Source organism: Tinamus guttatus, unplaced genomic scaffold (assembly GCF_059628265.1).
Source record: "Tinamus guttatus ecotype Peru unplaced genomic scaffold, ASM5962826v1 Tinamus_guttatus_pri_ptg000247l, whole genome shotgun sequence".
Taxonomy (NCBI): domain Eukaryota; kingdom Metazoa; phylum Chordata; class Aves; order Tinamiformes; family Tinamidae; genus Tinamus; species Tinamus guttatus.
This window is the reverse complement of record NW_028288781.1, coordinates 4,099,832-4,122,038: the sequence shown is the minus strand read 5'-3', so window position 1 is coordinate 4,122,038 and position 22,207 is coordinate 4,099,832. Positions and strand designations below refer to the sequence as shown.

The window sequence follows — 22,207 nt, the reverse complement described above, 5'->3', positions numbered from 1 at the left end:
ACCCTTTTATTAATGTCTGAGATTGTACACCCTTGGATCAGGAAGACTTGAGTAATAGCTATATGTGAAGAGAGAGAGGGGGGAAAAAAAATCCACAACACTTCAGATGCATGCTGTGTATAAACCCCCTAACTAAAATAAATGTTTGTCCTTCCACTTTTTTTTTTTTCCTTAAGTGATATTTATGCAGTGGAAGTCTGTGGCTTTGTTCTGCTGCTGCAAATAGTTGTGGCTACCCCCTCAACTACAACCAATGAGCAGGTAAGAGAGGGGCCAGGTGCAGCACACAGCAGCACAGGCAGGAGCTTTTTGGCTTCCTTGGTTTTTAAATCCCCCCCTCCTTTGGCTGAGGACGAAGTCAGCACTGAAGCCTAAAGTTACTGTGTGTGTGGTGTGTATACGTACACCCCCTCTGAACAGATAGGGTGGTTTCTTTTCATACTTTATAACCTTCTAAGAATGACAGCTTTTAAAGCCTCATCCTCACTAGCAATCACTGAAATTCATTCACCATGACAGCAGGCACAGAGGGCTGTGCAAGAAGAATGGCAGAACCTACTTACAGATCTTTCTCAAGAATTAATGGTAAACAGGCATGACAGTAGCAGGGGAAGACTGTGCTAGTAAATATTTTACATGTCATTTAAAAATTAAGTTATAAGGGGGGGGGGGCGGCAGGGAAGGGGGCTGTGTTCAGCTTTGCTGCTCTAGGATGGTTAAAAGAAGGCTCCAAAGCACAGAAACTTATTTTCCCCACTTTTACAGGTGATAAATAAAATAGGAGGAGAAAAAAAAACGTTTTTGTTGAAGGATGTGTTGGTTGACTGACCAAAACATCTCTCTTTGCAACCTCTCCCTCCCAGGAAGTTTTGGACTTCTGAATCCCCCTATGTATTATATTTATTATACACTGGATTGAGGGGTAGAGCTTCAGATATTTGCTAACCCTTAACTCACCCCTTTGCTCCTGTACCATCTTCGCATCTTGATAAAGCACTTTCTAGATAAGCACTGTTACAAGCACAGCACATCCAATAGAGGTATCCGTTGCAAAAGAGTTAAATGCTTTTAGTATTTTCTTTAAGATTTTATTCAAGTGACCACTCTGCTCTAGCTCTGGAGACAGAGGACAGAAGGCTAAGCCACAGGCATTGTTTCTTTTGCACCTTTTGCATGTTCCTTGCTAGTATGGAAGTGTCAGGGGTCATATAAAAATACACACACATGCACAATTAGTAATTCAATAATATTTGCACTGTATGAGAGAAGAGTGTTTCCATTTATTTATGAAACCCTCATCCAGAGAGATTCAGCTTTTTTTTAAAATAAGATTAGTTTCTGCCTCTTGTTATTCTCTGCAAGTCTTCATCTTACACAAGAAACAGCTCTAAACATTTTTTTTAAATTACAAACTCCAGGCATGACTTGGTACATGAGTACAATGTATTGAACTGAAAAATCTGGAGACACTTTTGCACAATTTTAGGGTTGTCTCTTTTGAATTATTACAATGAAAATACAGCTGTTACCATATCTAAAAAGTGGCAGTTTCTCAGACTAGAATTAACACTGCTAGGGGCCTGCAGTGTTACACACAGCAAGAGAGTTTAAGCTCCAAAAGCTGAAGTGTCCTAAAACCTGATTGAGTGTTTTAGCCCATGACTGTTCAGACTTCAATTTGCATTTGTAAATGCCAGTTACAGAGATGTTCAGATTCAATATTTAGTCATCCAAGAAAAAGTAGTTTCCACTCTTCTTTTGTTCCACATCCTTGGGAAGAAGAAGAATAAAAATAAAAAAGGCAGTGTTACTTAAAATAGTCTTTGGCAGACTAAACATAGAAAGCTGAAATGAAAGGCACTTATCTCAATGCCATTCTACTTTCCTTATTTCTACTACTCTTTTTATCCTATGTTTATTCTTGAGCACAGCAAGACCACCAGGTTAGTTTTCATTTTGTTCCTTATTTTCAAACCAGGCTTTATATTAAACAATCACAGTTTCAGCACTGTAAGTTCTCTTACCTTGATTGAATTGAGCTTGTTTATTCTTGGTCTGTAATTGTTGGGGTCTCTTCTAAAAGTAATTTCAAGTTGAGATAAAAACTTATTCATTCCAGCCAAAAGCGTCTGAGGACTGTTAAAGAAAAGATGACTTCAGAAGTGGTACAGGAATTTCCCTGCTGAATTTTCAACAGTTTTATACTTCTAACTACAGGTAGTTCTGCAGAGCTAGGCAGGCAGCTTTTATCTCCAGCCAGAGCTCATTGGGGTCTCTATGTATTCAGTCCCATAATGTCTCACACAAGAAGCTGTATCTGCTTCTATCCATCATCTTCCAGCATTATCTGAGCAAGGCTTCAGCATGTCTCCTCAGCATTCCCTATATATACAAAACACTTGCACGCACTGCCATACAATTAGTTGCTTTACAAATATGAGCTGCATCCTTAGTGAGGTATAACGAAACAATATACTGAAGCAGTTAAGTGATAACGATTAAGAACACTAATAACCTTGCACATACCAAAAATCAATGCGTTTATTTCATCTAGTAAATATTAAGTACTTAGTAGTTACACTGATTTGAGAATTTGATTTCTGTTAAACTGCTCCTCAGAAAGTCTCTAATTTGCATGAAATCTATAGAAACAGAAGTCAGAAGGGACAGCTTTTACAGTGTAAAGATCATAGCCTATCTACATGTCACTTTTCTCAGCTCATTTTTAATTCAGTTTAAGTGCAGCTTAAGGTTAGGTAAACAATTTCTGTGTTGTCCTTATGTATCTTGCTTACTAATCCAAACAAGTCTTACCTGTTGGCAAGTGTGTTCTTGGAAGGAATACCATCAAAAACAATCACACGATCAGCAAGGTAAGTGGCCATGATAAAGTCGTGTTCTACCACAAAAGCTGTTTTTTTAGCGTGCAGAATGAATCTGAAACAGAAATAAAATTGAGGGAGAGCTGAGTCTAAGTTTATTTTAGAACTACTGAAGATTTCAGGCAGTTTTCTCATTGGGTATAAATTACCGTTTAATGACTCTAGCAGCCATCAGACGCTGTTCAGAGTCCAAATATGCTGAAGGTTCATCGATCAGGTAAACATCTGCAGGCTTTCCGAGGCAGAGAGCTAATGCAACACGCTGCAACTCTCCCCCGGACAGCGTCTGAACCTAGTGAAGGAGAAGGATCAAAAGTAACCCATATTTAATTGGGGGACAGGTACGGAATTCATGAACCAAAGTTAAGATGTTATCTTGGGCAATTAATACCTCTTGGTCAATGATGTTTTCTATCTGAAGAGGTTTCATTACATCAGTTACAAACTGAGGGTGGGTATAGGCGTCTCTGATCTTCTCATGCAGTAGTTGACGTACGCTTCCCTAGTTAAAGAACAATACTACCACTTAGGTTTATACAGCATACCACAAGAAGAAAGAATTAAAACAGCTTTTTATTCATAGCATAAATAAATTCTACCTGTGTATTAAGAACATGCTTTTTGTTGCTCATACAATACTTAAGTAATAAATAAGGTTTAAACATACTGTAGATTTAGGGCTGATCTTCTGTGGCTTGTAGCTGACATTTAGAACTGGAACTTCACCTATAAAAAAGACAAAATTCCTTACGAAAACAAGAACCTTTCCAATATCATCAAAATGTGTTTCAAATTGAAATATCAAACACTACCTCCTTCATCAGGTGTAAGTCTTCCTGCAAGCATTCGGATAAATGTTGTTTTGCCAGTTCCTACAAAAATGTAAGTTATGTTATCTCTGGCATTCAAGTCATGGACAAAACAGAATAAATCGTTATTATTTAGACTACTTTGACAGCTCCTATATATTCACTTCAAGCAAGTAGCACTTGAAAAAGCAAGAGCAAGTGGAAGAGACACTTAAATATACACCAATTCAGACTTACTGCTAGCTCACCAGGTCAATAAACATATGGCTAATCTCAGTTATTAGGATGGGCTAACAAAGTTACAATATCATTAATATCAGTAACTTATTCACTAATTAGTAGGAGCTTGAAGTTTATGGCATTGATATCTTCCTTAGAGAAGAAGCAGCTCAGCCTCATTTAAACCCAGTAATTCATAAGCCTGCCTCCCAGGCTGAAAAGGGGCTTTAGCAGTAGTTTACAACAGTAATTCCACCTACCGTTTTCCCCTAACATCACCATGATTTCAGAATCGGTGAACTCTCCAGCCACTATGGATAGTTCAAATTCTCCCATCTTTTTTTTCATTCCTGGATATTTGTACATACACATCTTCTTCACCTCTTCTTCATTAGCTGTCTCAGCTACTTTAAAAACCAGAGATGCATCCCGAAACCTTAGATTTTCTGTTGGAACGTAGCCATCTAAGAATATGTTTATGCCTTAAAGGAAGGGGAAAACAAGATTTTTTTATTAAACAAAAAAAAGGCTACACAAAAACAAGGTATGATAGATTTTGATTCTTGGCCAAAGATTATCAGCAGATAAGGAGACTTGAGTTTTAAATGGCATGTGAAAATAGGCAACCAAACCTCTTATTTCAGAACACAGAAACCAAATTAAGTGAACAATAACCTTACAAATAAGCTATAGAAGATTATCCTGAAAGCCTGTAATTAGTACAGTGTGTAGAGTTTAAAGGAACTATTGCTGTTGGAACTACTCCTGTCAATCATTTGAAAAAATCATTTACTACTAACTCTCAACAGTGTTTAAGTCTCAATAATCTCTAAGTGTCATCAATTCAGTTGAACACTACATAAGTGCTATGCAACAATCTCCTGACCTTCCTTTACTATTTCTAGGGTCTTTTACAAAAGCTTTGCAAATACCCAAATTGCACTTGCAGTATTAGACAAAGGGCATTTTAGTCAAGGCTTTAGGACCAAGTTACACATTTAGAGTCATGGAAAACAAATTCTGCACAAATTAAACATTTTTTTCAATTTACTACTGAAAAGCAACATGGCAGGAAGAACACATGTTCACATAACATAAAACCCCTATATTAGCACTTCACCCCTTACCCCCGCATAGGATTTTTTTTTTAAATAAGGATTAAAAGCAACATATGGCAACACTTACCTTCTCTTACACTGAAAGGCATGGTAACAACACCGTAAGCGCTTGGCACACCGTACAGGCAGCAGATAAAGTCAGACAGATAATCCAACACACTTAGATCATGTTCTACAACAATAATGTACCTGAAAAACATGGCCACAAGGGTATTTTTACAGTTCATTACAAAACATTTTTCTTACTTTAGTCTTGCATACTTTAAAGCCACGATTTGCATTTTAATATACATTCTTCATACTAAGTAAGAACAAGGCTTACACCTCTGACAAAAAAAGCTTGTTCACTGTACAATAAGGAAGCATTCTGAATGACAGTTAAAAGCTCATCTTAAATTAAACTGACCGTTTCTGTATGCACACTAACTGAAAGGAACTTGACTGGCTGGAGTAAAAAATGCTTGATATATTTTAAGAAAATAACTCTGAGAAACAGACAGAATAACATTATTAGGGTGAAAAAATAATCATTATATTTTTATGCTCTTAATGACAAAGTTTTCCCCAGTGCTGAATTAGTTACTAGTTTCCAAATTGCAGGTAACAAAATATTATTGGTGTATTTTTAATATCTATTAATGTACCATAGGAAGAAGTTAGCACTTGCAGGGCACAGAACTAGATATTTTGCTCTATCATCATCATCATCTATTATTACAGACTAGCAAAACAGATCAAGTTGATGCTTACCTGTCAGGGTTTATTAGGGATCGAATAGTTATGGCAGCCTTCAGGCGCTGCTTGACATCTAGGTAGCTAGAAGGTTCATCAAACATGAAGCTAGGCCCAAAAGAAAAAAAAACGTTTCACTGAATGCAAGTTAAACATATGCAAATCTAGAGGACCTTAAACGTTAACCTTTCGAACACTAAGTCCACAGAACAGGGAGAAGGAGAGAGCACGCATGCAAGACAGAAGTATGTAGTGACACCTGCCTTGAATCTCTGATAACTCTAATAGGAAATTGTTAAACAGTCCAAGTTCAGTATTACCTTGCCAAAAACTGTAACAAAGTTACCAAATGCTAGAGAAGGCTGCAATCACAAATTCCATGCACTCAGTTCTGATTCAGCTTAAATATAACATGAACTGAAAAGTGCAAAAATACCAATTTTAGGAGACTGGAATAAGGACCTCTTCCAAAAAACAAACAAACAAAACAAAACACCCGCACATCAGTCTTTTGATCTTGTATTCTTGCACCCAAGGAGTCAGGAAACAGAGTAGATGGGACAGTAATTTCCTCGTTGCAAGATAAGAAAAGACGGAAGCAACATGTTCCCAAAGGCGGGCAAGGCTCTCCATTCTGTCCCTTAGTTATTCAGAGAGGAAGAGAAGCACACTGTCAAACAGGATGTATCATTTGGGATTAGGGAAAGGTTATGAAGTTGTGATCTTAAGACAGACCTCTGAACTTGGCCATTTCCAGCCAAATGAACTGAAGTATCAGAAAAAAAAAAAAAAAGGCTCTATATGGAAGAAATCTACATCCCAGCTCCTGAGCTGGCAACACAGAAAGTATCCAAAAAAAACCAATCTGTTTCAAACAAAAAGTATTATATCAAACAGGTCCTCTAACACTAAAAGGAAATAAAAAAAAGACCAAAACTCTGAGAGGAACTATCAAAAGCAGTAACAGATGGAACTGAAACATACATATCTGCCTTCTGAATGCACACAACTGCACAAGCGAATCTCTGAAGTTCTCCTCCTGAAAGGTCCTCTACATTTCTTTCTTTCAGATGGGTTAAATCTGGAGGGGGGGGGAAAGAAAAAAAAAAAAAAAAAAAGTGCTATACCCAACAGATAAAAACAGTTCACTACGTTTATTATCTATAGAAACGTAAGTTGCTTTGGCTTTTACCAATAAACATTAACTGATTAATTTGTACTGCTCTTTCCAAACAGACACAAGAGTTACATTCCCATTTGTTTTTCCATCATATATCTTGTGAACACTTCTGGGCCTAAAAATGAACTATACAAATTTTAAAAATGCTTCCCATTAAACCTGCCTGAAAAGCATATTTCTGATTCTCAGAAAAACTAAAAATGCCCCAAACGTTATAGCAACTGGGTAAAGCCAGTATTTTCTTGTTAGCTTCTTGAGCAGCAAATTCCAAAAATTGACAATTTTGCCAAGAAGCTGAGTGGGACTCCCAGACCACCCTCCTGGTAGCAGGACACATCTCTTCCTTTACCAAAGCAAAACTTGGTTTTGGCTTAGCAACAACTACCTTAGCACTGGAATCTGTTAACAGCTGACTCAAAACACTTTAAAAATGGAATGAGGCTGAACTATACAGATTTTCTTCTCAGATATAATCTTAAGCCATCTGAAAAGAGAGGCTTTTCACACTCAGATATTTTCTTTAAATAGGTATTTTGTTTACACAACAGAAAATGCTAATATTTTCCCAGAACTGTAAATGATCAAGATCAAACTGTAACTGCATTTTTTTTCTAGCATTTCCTACAGTGTAACAATGATTGCACTCATTTGTAATCCTATTAAATAGATTGTATCAAGTGACTTCACTATAATCCATTTTGGACATTAGTTCAGATATGCCTACAGTAAGTTTTAGGCTTTACACCAAAACATTTTTTACTTTTTTTTTAAAAAGTTCAAATTAAACCTACTGTTATATTAATGGCAAATTATATTTTTCCAGTAATTATGAATCTCTCAAGTACTTTCAAATTCACTTCTACAAAGCTACTGACCAAGTTGCTGACAAACAACAGTTTGTGTCTTCGTTTCATCCTTTCTATCCAAAATCGACCCCACTGTTCCCTGAAAGATAAATGGAAACAAATATATATTTCAGATAACAGTTTACTTTTCACACCACCTTATATTACTAAATAAAATCCTTAAACATGTGAGAAGTACTACAGAAGAAGCTCCTAGATTTGTTTGCCAAAGTTTCTTACCTTTGCAGCTTTAGGTATCTGGTCCACATACTGAGGTTTAATTATGGCTTTCAGATCATCTTCCAGAATCTTGGTGAAATAGTTTTGTAATTCGGATCCTCGAAAATAAGTCAAAATTTCTTGCCAGTCAGGTGGATCCTATGGCAGAATTAGAGCCTATGTTTATTTCTATTCTAAATACTTTTAAAAAGTTTAATTTTAAAATTCCAAACAACACATCAAATACATTATGCTTGCAAGATGAAAGAAGCCTTGATAAAAGCTTTGTACCAGCTTACAGCAGTTTCCTCCGCAATAATTTCCTTTTAAAAAAAAAAACGAGGGCAGGAGCTCAGGCTTTTTTCAGCTGCATTGTTGCTAGTTATTTCAAGAAAAGAACATTCTAAATTTGCACAGAGACAGCCAAACTGCTTCCTTAGAAAAACGTGATGGAACTGTAAGAGTCAAACTATGCCACAGGAGAATACATTGGTATAGATTGACCTAACTGAACTTATTTACAAACTGCAACTTGCACAGCATTAGCTTTCTAGGACAACTAATCGATAAAATTGGCCTCGCTGATAAAAAGGCAAAACAAAACCAAACCGAAAAAACAAAACAACAACAACAAAAAAAAACCCCACAAGAAACAAACACCAAACAAACAAAAAAAACACCACCACCCGTTCAGAGCAATAAGCAATCACCCAGGGAAAACCACAACTTCTACAGTGTCATTTCATGCAGCACTCCATGTGGTGCTAAATTAGTTTGATGGTAAAATGGTATAGAAACAAGAGTGACACAGCTGTTATTTCCAGACCACGCAGAGAGGAAATGCTTCATGAATTTTAGAAAAGAAGCAAGGAAGACTGAATTCATACCACATATTTCTGTGGTCATAATGATTTGGTTCTTCACACAAAAGTCTGATTTTGGAAGCATGGTAATTCAATTAAATATATTCAGAGAGTCAAAAGTTTTGCTATTTCTGCAATACTACCACCTGAAACAAGAAGTCCACAAAATAATGTATTTTCATTTATTTTTCCATTATTATTTAATGGAAAGTTGTTATTTTTCTGCAGCTTTAAGTGGCTGGCATGAAATAAGTTATTAAAATACCACCCTTTAAGATAAAGAAAACATGAAAAAGGTTTGAGAGTATTTGTTCCTACAATTGTTCTTTTTGGAAAAGAGTAAAAATGAGTAACCTCAATGGTCATTACTGATTTGAAAGTGAAAAAGGTGATAACTGAGACTATTATCTGATAAAAACAATCACAATAGCTATATATATGTATACACACACATATGTAAGTACAAAATTATTTCCAGTCTGTGCTTATCTTTCTGCACATATATACACACATATAAATATTTAAAACTGTATATAACTATTGTGTCTATATATGTGAGAGAAAGAAAGAGAGATTGATTGGTCTATTTGCCTAGACAGAGAAAGATACTAATATCTCTTTTCTCTAATAATATTTTCTCCTTGGACCACAGAGATAGGTAAACAAACTTTTGTAAATATTTTGCTAGCTGGTTTGCTAGCACAAACGCATAGGAAAAGGGCTTCTGGTTTCCCAGGCAGACTAGGAGTATTAAATGTCTGACTCAAAAAAATACTAGCAAAACCTATAAATATTTAGTCCATATTGCACAATTTGAAGGAGCTAAGGACTCTCAAAAATATACAAATGAATATACTGTGATATGTCTTCACTAACAACTTCTTAAGATAACCTTAAGATAATCTTAACTTCTTAAGATTTTATGAGACCATCTTTCGAAATCAAAGGAAAGAAAACCTGAGAGCAGGTTTAACAGAGTAAGCACTCATATCTGCTAGATTTGTTCAGAGAAAAACACGACTTAAAAGATAGAAACATGCTCTGATACTCTTCTTCAGTGTGTTATAATAATGATTTAGTTTGTAAGCCTTTTAGTTCTTGAATGATTATACAAAGTTTCAAAAAAAAAAAAATCTTTTCATAAACATCCCTTTCTTACTGCTGCTGGATTGAGCAGGCCACTGACAGTTAAGAGGTAAAGTGCCAGCATCCTTGCAAACTCTTATCACTTTCAAAGTTGTGAAAATTCCAAGTGAAATAATGGAAAACATGAAGAAAACTAGAGCTATGTACAATGCCAAATCCATTTTACTGACGATACGTACATCATATTTTCCAAGATTTGGCTTCTGTTTTCCTGCTAGAATTTTCAAGGCAGTTGATTTTCCAATGCCATTGGTTCCAACCAATCCCAGCACTTCACCTGGACGAGGGATAGGCAACCTGTACACAACATCAGTAATTTGTGTAATATTAATTTAATCAGACATCAACATTCGATAGAAATGTAAATGTTACAACCTGCTTTCAAGTGTGTTGATATTTCGCCCTACTTTGTTAATCTGCCAATACAGTCTTTCAATTAAATTAATATTCCTAAAAACTAGGAGACCATAAGTAAGATATAAGAACCATCTGTTTAACAGTATGACCACTCAAATTCCATTTCATTATAATGCTTTTAAATAAGAAAAACAGAATAATCAACATTCATAAAAGGAGTTATTGAGATGGTAACAAAAAAACATGCGTGATGTGAGCTTCTAATTAAAATGATCAAGAAGTTGGAATTTACGCATTTTTTACAGTAATTTGAAAAAAAAAATACCTGTGAAGTTTGAAGGCATTAGCACAATATCTATGTGTTGTTTCTTTCTCCAGGTTACTGGGTAAATTAACAATTGACAGGGCTCCAAAAGGACATTTCTATAACAAAAGTAAGATTACATATTATCGGTGCACACAATTTATTAACAAATTATCTTATGTGCTATGTGTTGTACAGAATATATGAATAAAATATTTTTAAAGGAAAATTTTAAAAGTTTCACTTTGTTTACATAGTCAACTTTTTCCAAAAGAGTTCTATACCACGTTTCCTAAATTAAAGTTAGTAATTTCTCTAGTCAGTGTATGATACAAATACGATACACAACATATGTACTATTGCTCTAGTACAATAGTGTTTTTCTAATGCTTTCCTTTGACACAAAAACAAATTTTATTTGTCACAAAAGCAAATCCTTTCCCCAACCTGACAGCTCAGTAATATGGTACAGTGCTTTGCTTCAAACAAACAATAACTGTTAACGAGATCCAATTACTTAGGGAAACAAAACTGCTTTATGCAGTTGCAATATGCATTAGTAAAGAGAACAGCATAATGAAGTTTCTTTTTTTAAAAAAAAATAAATAAAGCAGCCTAACTTTTACCTTGATGCAAATACCACAACCAATACAAAGTGTTTCTGAGATCCAAGCTATTTTGCTCTGTGATGTGACTTCTATGCAAAGTTTTCCTAGTGAAAAAAGAGTAAAATTAACTCCATAAAGTTTATGATTAATCAGATTTCCTAATGGTACTGCTGAATTTCACAGAGTAATGCGCATTAAATAACTATTATGAAGCCTCAAATCATCTAAAGACCTGACATTATTTTTATAAATAATTTCTGCTTGTAGTGATACTCATCTTATAAAAACTTCATAAAACAAAGACCCATAATGTTACTAAAAATAAAACACCTCCCCCCCCCCCCCAAAAAAAACCCCACCAAACAAAAAACACTTTTGCTAGCTCCTTCTACTAGGGATAGGATACTGCTAAAAATTTCTCCAATTATTTAAATACTTTTTAAAACTACTTCTCTTACCCATTCGAACCACAGGACAACTCTTTTTGCATTCTTGACGGCATTTCTTTGGCTTACACTTGTCATGGTTAACAATAGCAATTCTTGTTAGTTTGTCTGCCATAATGCACAGCTTAAACACATACACCAGTCAGATTACGAGGCGAAGGAATTGAAGACTTCCAGATCTTTAAAAAGAAAGCAAACAGAAAGGAGAAAGAGAACACCATGATCACTGGCAACACAGAGAAGGCCATACTCATCTAATGTTATTGCTGTCAGAGTTCAGAGATGTATGATCCAAAACAGTCTTCAAAGTGAAAATTTGTACCACCATACAGAAAAATAATCCAGTAAATGGGAACAACAGACATGCCATGAAGACATCTGATAGACATAAGCTTCATTTGTACTTGAACAACTACACTTAAATTCTGCATTTCCTAATGCAGTATGCGTAACTATAATAAATTACAATAGAAAACTATAATAAATTACAATAGAAAGCATCTTGTTTATTTTTAAATAGATTATTTCTAGAAGACAAAGCTCTTGAATTACTGAAATTACAAAGAAAAGCATATGAGCAACTGAAATTATGACGTGCATTCCTCTACACAACTGCCTGTTGCCTTGCCTGTTAATTCCTGAAATCACCAACTATAGCTGGGGAAGAAGAGGACAGCAAATACTTTCAGTTTTAAGTCTTAACAGATAAAATTGATTTCCCTCTTACTTAAAGAGTACTGGTAAATTTTTTTTTTTTGATCAGAAATACTCAAAGAGTATTGAAAATAATGGCAATGATTTTATCTTTGTAAGAGCAATCCCCCTCTCTGGATAACGCCCTTGTCTTGTTCCTAATCAAAAATAGAGAAAATAACTGAATTATGAGGCTAATCAGAAGTTCACAAAATGTATGTTTGGGACAGATGACAAACATTTTTTTTAATTATGTCTAAAGACAGACCACCACCATGGACAAACTATCTCTAATTTCAGTTTATGAAATTCAGCTAAAGAAAATGATGGCAGTCATCCAGCTGATGATGCCAATTTGAAACCATTTCAATTCAATGTACTATGTACCAGCAGTTCAAGGATATAACAAATCAAGGAATCTTGAATATTCAAATCTGTGCAAGGTCTTTACTTAAAAAAAAAAAAAAAAAAAAAAAAAAAAAAGGATTCCAACAGTTTTTATTAAAGTCCTTTCCATTAGACAATATTTCTATTTTGTTTTTCCAAGGAGTGCCTAATGTGAGGCAGCCCAAGCTCCAGGAAAGCCTGTGTGCAGAGCAGCCCGACTGTACTGGTCTGTATCCTGGGCAGGGCTTTTCCTGCTAGTCATCCTATCTCCTCGTAAACATCAAGGCTCTTTTCTAGAAGTCCCAGGAGACAGACTGTCTACACTAGTAGACAGACCTGCCACATTTCAGGAGCTACCTTCCCTGCACAACTTCCCAAACCTGTGCTGTGAATCAGCTCCTAAGTAGTACAGGCAGCAGATTAGGGCATAAACTCAGACCTCAGCCACCTCACCTTCCAGTCTGGCATCTTCCCTAAGATCTCAGAAGCAGGAGAGGGAGTGGGTTGCTAAAAGGCAAAGTCAAGCATGGCCTGAATCAACTAAGCTTTTCCACCTACTTCAGTGAGCTTTCTAATCAGTCTTGGTGGGAAAAACAGATTAAGGTTTACACTACTACCTGTTGGCTGACCTCTGCTAGTAAAAAACACCACAGCTTAGAATTTTTTACTTTGTATATGGAAAAACTTATTTATATGGGAAAATGCTTATCTATAGCAATGAGCTTTGAAGGGTCCACAAGTCACAGGTGTTAAGCATGCCAAGCATTTCTGAAGTACTTTATAAACAGGGGAAGAAAGAAAAAAAAAAAAAAAAAAAAGACAAGGAGGAAATAGAAGGATTAAACCAGGATAGAGACATTCATTCATGCCTCCCTGATGCAACCTACATGATGGAAGTGCCAGTTTACTGAAAACTCTTAGGAGGTCCTAAGACATTTTCAGAAGAAAATATTTTATGACTTCTATGGCTTCTGCAATTATTTTTAGGACTATATTAATGTCTAGGATAACTGTCCACAAGAAATACAGCCCCCTCCCCAAAACAAAAAATACAGAACAAACTTAAACTCCTGTATCTTCAAGCAATTTAATAAAAACATTATCCAAAACCAAGCTGAAGTTCCATATTTATATACAATTATTTCAGTGGCATTTAACATACTGAATAGGACTGTTTCATTTCACAGTGCAGACAGCGGCATTCTCAAAGCACTAAATATAGGTCAGCAACACATACAATATGTATATGCTACAATATAGCATACCAGTAATTGTTAGGTAGAGTCAGCAGTTTAAAGGCAGGAGGAACTGGTATTCAGAAGTGTTTAAATTCAGTTCCAAATTTTTATGTTCCAAACGATGAAGGAAAAAAAAAAGTGATTTTATAATTTTATTTTTTTTAACTAATTATGGTGTCATACATTAATTTAATGAATTCTGATAGAAAGACAGCAAGAAAACTCTCCAGGATGATAAGGTGGTGACACCAGGAAGAGAATATGAGGAAGAACAACTGCTAGCAAAATAAAGCATGTAACTAGGCTGTTACAAAAAGACAGCAGTTACCTACAATCTGTGGGAGAAATGCAAAGTCTTGCAGTCATATTTATTTCTTCTTTTCTTTTTTCACAGACGTTAAGAGTTAGACACAAGCACAATGTAATTTGCTGAATCAACTCAACTATGACAAGAGCACAAGCTGTAATAGCGCTGATTCAGAACTCAACATGCAAACGTTAATAATGACAGGGAAGAATTAAGCATAATCAGAGACCAGACAATTCAAAGTTTTAAAGGAGAGGTGTCCTCAGAAATGAGCCATACTTTAGTTACTTGGAGAGAAGAAAAAAAGAAAAAAAGGGAAAAATTCTAATAATTGCATCTCACCAAGTCTAGATGATTCATAGTGGTGAAAAAAGAATAAATAGCATTTTCACTTTCCTCTGAAAATCATTAGCCTCCAGAATAACCTTTCAATTCATCTTTAAAAGAATTACATCCAGTTATACACACAGGTACAAGAAAGCTACAGAATAGATATCCAATGGAAACTTAAGTGAAGGACATGAAAAAATTGTTTTCTTCTTATTCACCTGTACATTTACAAAAGCCAGAACAGAAATAATTGCAAATGTTTAAACTACAAACAGAGCCTACTAAGAATTAGAACTAATCTACTACAGCTTTGACATTTGGTTTGGAGACAAAGGTAATGTTGTACAAGGATAACGTTTTACAAATAGAAGTTTAAACCCATCTCAAACCTCTCTAACATTACTGCATTTATCTTGATATTTTGCTTAAAAGGCACAACATTAATACAAAAAGAAAAACGTTAACATGAAAACCATATGGTGAAGTATGCTGACATGACATGAATATGTTTAACTAGTGTTGAATAGTATTAATTATTTTCCTTTAATATGAAGTGGAATGCATAAGAATAAGCTTATAAACCAGTAACATCACCTACCATGGGAAAAGTAACATTTAAGGATCATTTCTTTCAGGCAGCAATTTAGAAAAACATAGTATAGAAACTTAAAGTTGAACTTGAAAACCATCACAGGAACTTGCAGGTGAAGCACCTAAGCGCACCCAAAGAAGAAGTGCTACCCAGGTCCTACAGAAAATCCCTTTCTGTATTTTTTAGGCATCTTGGAAAAAGACAGCCTTTCTTACTATCACATGAAATCTGCAAGATGTCTTTATTGTTTCACCACGGACTTTAACTTTCTGAAAATATGGCAAAACAGGGCTTTTTTAAAACCTCTACCAGAGAAATTCCTCAGGTTTCCTGATTTTCCCCCGTGAGCCGCCAGGCCTCGACAACCCCCTGTGCTCACACAGGGCTCCCCACACCTGCGAGCCACCCCCACGGCTCAGCTGAGATGCACAGCGATCCCCTCCCCTAGCCCCTTACTGTTTTCACCGGGCTGCTGCAAAGAAGGGACCCAAAAATATAAAAATGAGAAAGCTTCTAAGAAAAGTTGCGAGGCTCCACGCGATGAACTCCCGCACGGGGCGATTCCCGCTGGACAGTGCGGCCAGAGCTCCCCCGGCAGGGACAGAGAATCCTGCCCCGGCCGGGCACCAAGGGCCAGGGGGCTCCGCCGAGAAGCCCGTTCCCTAGCCCAGCCGTTATCGGCGGCGCCCCCGCTGCGCGCTCCGTAAGCCGCAGGCCGGGCCCGCTGCTCCCCGGCCTCCCCCGCATCGCTCCCCCTAGGGCCGCCACTGCTCTCTTGGGAGATCGCTTACCGGGAGGGGAAGGGAAGGGCAGGGGAGGGGGAGCCGCCGCCGCCGCGGGCGGGCCGGGCCAGAGCGCGGAACCACGTCGCCTCCTGCACGGGCCGGCGCGCAACGTGCTCCCGCCGCCCGGCCAAGATGGCCGCCGCCCCCGCAGGGCGGGGCCGCGCCGCGCAGCGCACCATAGAGAGCGGCGGGAAGCGCGGCGCACCATAGAGACGCTGGCCGGTTCAGAGCGAGCGGCATGACCGTGGGCTGGTGACATCATCTCCGAGTGACGCCGCCGCAGAGGGGGGCGGGGCTGCCGTGTGCGAGTGGTGCGTCGGTGGTCGCCGCCGCTGGTGGTGGTGGTGGCGGCGGCTCCCGCGGCTCCCTACGCCTGGCCTGCGGCGGCGGGGATCGGCACCGGGCCCAGAGCCGCTGCCGCCGGCCGCCTTCCCTCGCGCCACCACCGCGCTGCGTGCCTAGTGCATGCGGGCACCTGCGCGAGCGCCCCGCCCCCTCCCCTGCCCTTTTAAACGCAGCTCGCGCCGCGCTCTGCGCGTGCGTGTCCAGGCGGCCGTTAAACGGTCAGCGGGCGCCCGGGAGCGGCCGTTGGTTTTAAACACAGCTCTGCAAGCGCGGCTGGAGGCGCCGCTGCTTGAGGGGGCCGTGTGGTGCCGGGGCTTCGCCTCTCTGCCTTCCCTGGCTTTCGCCGCCGCACCGAGGACCAGGCCGGCGCAGGGAGGTTTCGCCGCGTAGCTCCCGCTCTCCTCAGCGTTGTCGCCGCGGCCAGGAAGGGGGGTGGCGCGCGCGGCTCCAGGTGCCGCGGGAGCTGTGGTGGTGCCCGGCGCAGCGGGCGGCCGCATGCGGTATGCGCGCTCGGGTCTCGGAACAGCGGGCGCGCCGCGTTTCTCGCTTGATGCGTGTCTGCTTGCTTGTCTGTTTAAGCTGTGATACCCTCCTGCCTGCCCTAGTTTGCGGGAGGGAGGGCAAGCGCAATCCATGTTTTGGGTCTGTACTGCTGCTTAATTCCCAGTATTATAACTACTGGGGAATCCAGACATAGCAGAATAGCTAAAGACCTATTCTGAATTGCGATTTTAACTTTAATTAAAGTCCTATATAGCAGTTGCAGGGCTAGTAAACAGGCCTGAGTGGAAGCGGCTTCATTTACCCAAGATTGTTTTATCTTCTGGTTGCTGTATTTTCAAAGACTGTTTTTATCCCTTCCTAAGGAACTCTTTCTGTCTGTCTGTCTTCTGTAAGTAGTATGTATGACATCCACTGTACAAGAGACTTGAGCCATTTTTACTATGTTATGGCTCAAATTAAAATTAAGTGTTCAGAAAGATATTAAGGGAAAAAATCTGAGGAAAAAATGTGTGGGAGGTGACTGTTGCTGATATATCTTGATAATGGAAAATAGGAAATCTGGTAAGATACTGCTTTCTGAATGTGTATTTAGATCTTTAAAAGCTTCAAGATCAAAAGTGGCATCACAAAAACAGCAAAAAAGAAGGGGGGCAGGGAAAGGGATAAAATGAGTGCAGCTAAGTAGCGTAAGTCTAAAAGTCAGGAAAGCTGAGGTATAAAATTTCCTTCCTGCCAGGAAGGATAAGGACAACTGCTTTATAAATCATGGGTATTGCAAAAAGGCTGAAAGAGTTAATGCCTCTTTATTTGCTCTTAATGAAGACATGGTCAGATTCTTGTTAGAATTGTGTATAATGAGACAAAAGGAATGCAGGTAAGAATCAAAAAAGAGCTATTTGGATAGGAGAAAAGCTTGGCAAGCACTGATAAAATTCACTATAGAAAATGCGGATAACTAGCTGCAATATTTTCTGAATTGTTAGAGATTATTTTAAAAACCTGTGCTAGTCCAACCTTTAAAGCCTGAAGAAGTCCAAAGATAGCCTCATGTTTTCTGAAGAGTGAGAACAGAAAATATGAGGAATTATGGATCAGTGATCTTAATTTTGATCCTCTGAAACATTCTGGGGAGGTGTGGGAAGAGAATTTTTTTTTTTTAAGCAAGCAGAAGCCTGTCTAGTTTTGGGTTATTAAGAACATTCTATTTTTTTTTTTTTTGATAATAGACAATGTAGTTAATGAGAAAGCAATAGTAGTGGTGTGTCTTGACTTACAGAGGGTTTCTGCCATTGTTTTGTTTGACATTGTTAAAAACATGCTGCTGAAATGTGGTCTTTTTTGACATGCGTACAGCTGCTTGAGAAATTACTTTTCTACAGCTGACTTGCAAATGATTCACTGTAAAACAGGGATATCATGAAGCATCATCCCAGAGAGCTCTGTTTTGAATATATTTTTATTCAGTTTTCTGCAATGGAAACAAAATGTGTAGCTGAAATACTGAGTGTATGGGGTAGAGTCAGAGTTGGAAATGCTCTTAAAATGGAGAGCTGGTTTGAAGTTGGTGAAATTCAGTTCAGTGGACAGGAGATTTGAAAGCTGAACACAGGCAGGAAAGGAAAGTCAAAGGTAAAGTTAGTGGAAGGATATAATGAATAACGAGCATTCTCCCCTGAGGGATACAGCGCATGAGGGATAGAGTTTTAGTAATTTTATTTGTTTATCTTAACATAGATAAGTGTTACTCTGGCATGTATTAGTGTGAGATTTTTATATATAAAACTAGGCAGGTAAATTCTGTTGATTAAGAGTTTTTGTTGGAGTGGAATCTCTTGAGTATGTAGCTCTAGACACTGTAAGACTATTAGACTGTTTTGTTTGTGAAGGGAAGTTGAAAGAAAAGGATACTCTTAACCTACAAACAAGGTGATTGCAAATCAGAGTCCTCAGATATTTAGGTTACTCTATAAAGGTTACTGAATAACTAGTTGTTCACTTATTATAGAACACAAGAAGAAATCATGTCTCTTTCTAGAGAATAATGCTTGGGTTGGTTATTAGGATTTCAATACACTGAAGTTGGCTCTCTGCAAAAGTAGTTAATAGCTTTTGCCAGAGAGGAAAACAGCTGGACAGACATCTGTTGGGTGCAGTCTGATCTCTAACGTCCTTATAGGTCTAAATTTTAATAATTGTGCATATGCAAACTTGGTGGTATTAGAAATTTTAACTAGTGGAAACTGCTTTGTAGCCCGACAAAGTTTCCTTCTACCTGCATTTGAATGGATCCTTTGCAGAAAAGGACCATGATGTGTCACTCTCTTCTGCGTAATGCAGAAGAGTACATGTGTGATCAGTAAAGGATTTGCTTTCAGATATGTTTCTAAGTCTGTTGTCTACGGGTGTATAAGAATGCCTTAATCAAAAGATGAGCGTATAGTACATTGGAAAGTGCCACAATGGAAGTGCGATATTGCTCCTGTCAATAAAACATTGAGATTATCATTAAGGGAGCAACAAGCCTAATAGTTTTTCAGAGTAACTGATTTGGAAAAGGGGGAGATGTTTTCAGTGCTTCTACAGAGGCAATACCTCCTTCTGTGTTGCAGCATATCCCAAAGACAAGGAGGAAGGCTTTTAGACAAATCCTTTCCACAGCCTGAGGCATCACAGGGTGGGGAAGCAGAGGATGAAGAGGATGCTGATTCTCATTCAATTATCTTTTCAGTCTAAGAAAGTTTCTTTTTTTTTTTTAAGAGCTGGTTCTTCTGCTAGTGAAATGCCAAAATGTTACTGGAGTGTGAGGGCCTTGGTGCAGTTCTGTTTTCCCTGTACCTTTATTGGCTCGCCAGCTTTGTAAATTCCTTGTGTATTAGGAAGCTTCAGCGAAGCTATCCAGAATGTATTGTTGCTTGCTAATGTGGTTAATCAGAAGTTTAGTCATGGAAAAATGCACATCAGTAGTCCAAGTCATTAGTTCAAACACTAATGATTTTCAGTCTATTATAATTCTAATGCATGATTTATGACAGTCTTGCTTGCCAGCAGTGGTTTGGAGCTGAAATCTGGATCTTTAGTAGCTTTGCCTGTTGAAAGGAAAAAAGCTCAGGCTGTGAAAATGGGAAGCTTACACTGCACTTCTCGCTGTATATTCCAGGCCCGCAAATGTATGCTTCAAAAGCGTATGGAGCAGTATAATACGAAAAATATTAATCTGGACAGTGTTAAGTTGTTTAGGACTTAATGTGCCTTGAGGCTTGTAAGATACCTCAACATCATGGTCTTCAGAGATTGAGTGCTTTATTTAAGACATGAATAATTGACTTTCTGAAATAATCCAAGTGAATAATGCAATTTCTGTGATTTACTTTCTTTTAATACTTTTACATACTACTTATGTCTTGAGTTTGTTATTAATTTGACAGTAGCTGTTCGTAAGAACAAAGATGTGATTGAGACTTGGAGTGTTTCTGATACAAGTGAAAAAAGGCGCTGAAAGATTTGCTTGTGATATTTAAAAGCTTGCAATTTATCTTTAATCTGGAAAATTAAATTTTCTATATGTGTTTTTAGAAGTAGGAAGAACTGAAACGCTGCTGTATAAAAAGGAGATCTGAAGTAAATGCAAGTCATCTTTTCAATTGTTTTGTTGTCACAAACTAACAAAGTAATTGCTGCAAACTCTGGATCGTAGCTTAAATCAGCTTGATTTAGACTATTTTCTTAAACTCATGAATGTTTAAGATTTTCTCCTAAGCTTTAATGAGCACATACTGGTTATTAGGGTCAGAAATGGCTGTGTGTTCAGGCCACAGAGTCACAAAATGATTGAGGTTGGAAGGGACCCTTAGAGATCATCTAGTCCAACACCCCTACTCAAGCAGATAGTTGTGAACTGCAAGTGTTTTGTATTTCTTTTATCACGAGGAAAGTTTATGTTCTCAGAAGATCAAAATACTTGTTCAGCATTGTATTTTATTGGAGTTATCAGATTTAAACATGTGCACATTTGCAACTAGAGTAAACTTTACAGTTTTTTAATGTAATTTGTTCTATTTATTAACATGTCTGCATGTCTGTGGTGTAACCAGTGTAATAGAGGGCAGTTGCCTTTAGAAGGGGTTATTGTAAATATCTGGTAGAGCTTTAAAAACAAGTAATAAAATATTTAAATATGGTGATTACCATATTTCTGAGAGGTTGATGTTTGAGCTTTCTGCTTGTGGTCTTCTGTGATACATGTTGCTGCTGGTACTTATTTTTTTTGAAACATGGGTAATTATTTCTTCATACTTTTTAATGGCGGTAATGGCTGTAAGCTTGTATGCTAGTGAGTTGCAAAAGAATGAAAACTCTATCTTCTCTATATATTTTTCATTTCCTAAATATAAAATTATTTTAAGTGAGAACCAGGTAGGAGATGTTTAAGCAAAGTTGTAGGTTAAGGAATTCAGATTTCCTATGTCCTACACAGAACTTCTATCTGCAGACCTATTCTTCTGTAGAAAATGCTGGTTTCTTCTGACTTATGTCATTTTTGTAGTGGCTGAGGTCCGTATGGCTGCCAGAGTAGTTCTGTACCTCATTTTTCTATCTTAACAGGAATACTTTTTGTGATTTAGCAGGATGAAATGTACTGACATCTGTGTTAGCAAAGGATGAGAAAGGTTTCTTAAGTGTTTTATGTTTTAGATTTTTAATGTAGTTCCTTGTATGGAGTTTTTCTCTTGAATCCTTTGAGGAGAAAAACAGTCTTTCAAACTATTTGCAAGGTAGAAGGTGCTTTGTAGTCAATGAAAAACAGTTGTGGTGATAGTTTAGGCAAAGAGACTGAGTGTGATTACTTGAGCAGTATATGTTAATGATTCCAGATGAAGTTGTGAAGTCAAAGATATGGACCATGGATAAATGCCTTGATGACCTATCCATGCCAAGTTAGGGACCTTTTTCTTTGCTTAAAACTATGGTTTCCTATATGATTTCCTGTATTTAAGGAGAAGTATCTTCAGGATGACTGGCTTGCACTTGCTTCTGTATAAGCTGTTGAACTTGAGAGATATGGGGGAGAGGGGAACTGCAAATGTAGGGGGGGAAAAAAAAGAAATACGCAGTACTGGCCTTTTAATCCACAAGAACTGTTATGATTTATAAAAGAAAATGAAACTTGAAACCCTAACGAGGTCTATATTTGTGAATAGAATAAGTAAGGAGTTTTATGAATGTGACAAGTATGCCTTAAATTCTTATGGACATTAATTTTTGCATGTATATAGAATGAAGTAAATGGGATGTGTGTGT

At 37.8% G+C, this 22,207-nt stretch overlaps 1 protein-coding gene across 1 annotated transcript; it reads right to left on the bottom strand.

The window, feature by feature from the left end:
- Nucleotides 1–1,262: 1,262 nt before the first annotated feature.
- ABCE1 (ATP binding cassette subfamily E member 1) lies at nt 1,263–11,901 on the bottom strand. Its single transcript, XM_010228245.2, has 17 exons — nt 11,741–11,901; nt 11,301–11,386; nt 10,696–10,793; nt 10,193–10,310; nt 8,026–8,163; nt 7,816–7,885; nt 6,745–6,841; nt 5,779–5,868; nt 5,096–5,217; nt 4,171–4,392; nt 3,695–3,754; nt 3,550–3,608; nt 3,274–3,384; nt 3,032–3,174; nt 2,815–2,937; nt 2,025–2,136; nt 1,263–1,770 (listed from the first exon to the last, which is right to left on the bottom strand). The coding sequence occupies exons 1-17, from the start codon at nt 11,841–11,843 to the stop codon at nt 1,723–1,725; spliced, it is 1,800 nt and encodes a 599-aa protein (XP_010226547.1). The 5' UTR covers nt 11,844–11,901; the 3' UTR covers nt 1,263–1,722.
- Between the last annotated feature and the right edge of the window lie 10,306 nt (nt 11,902–22,207).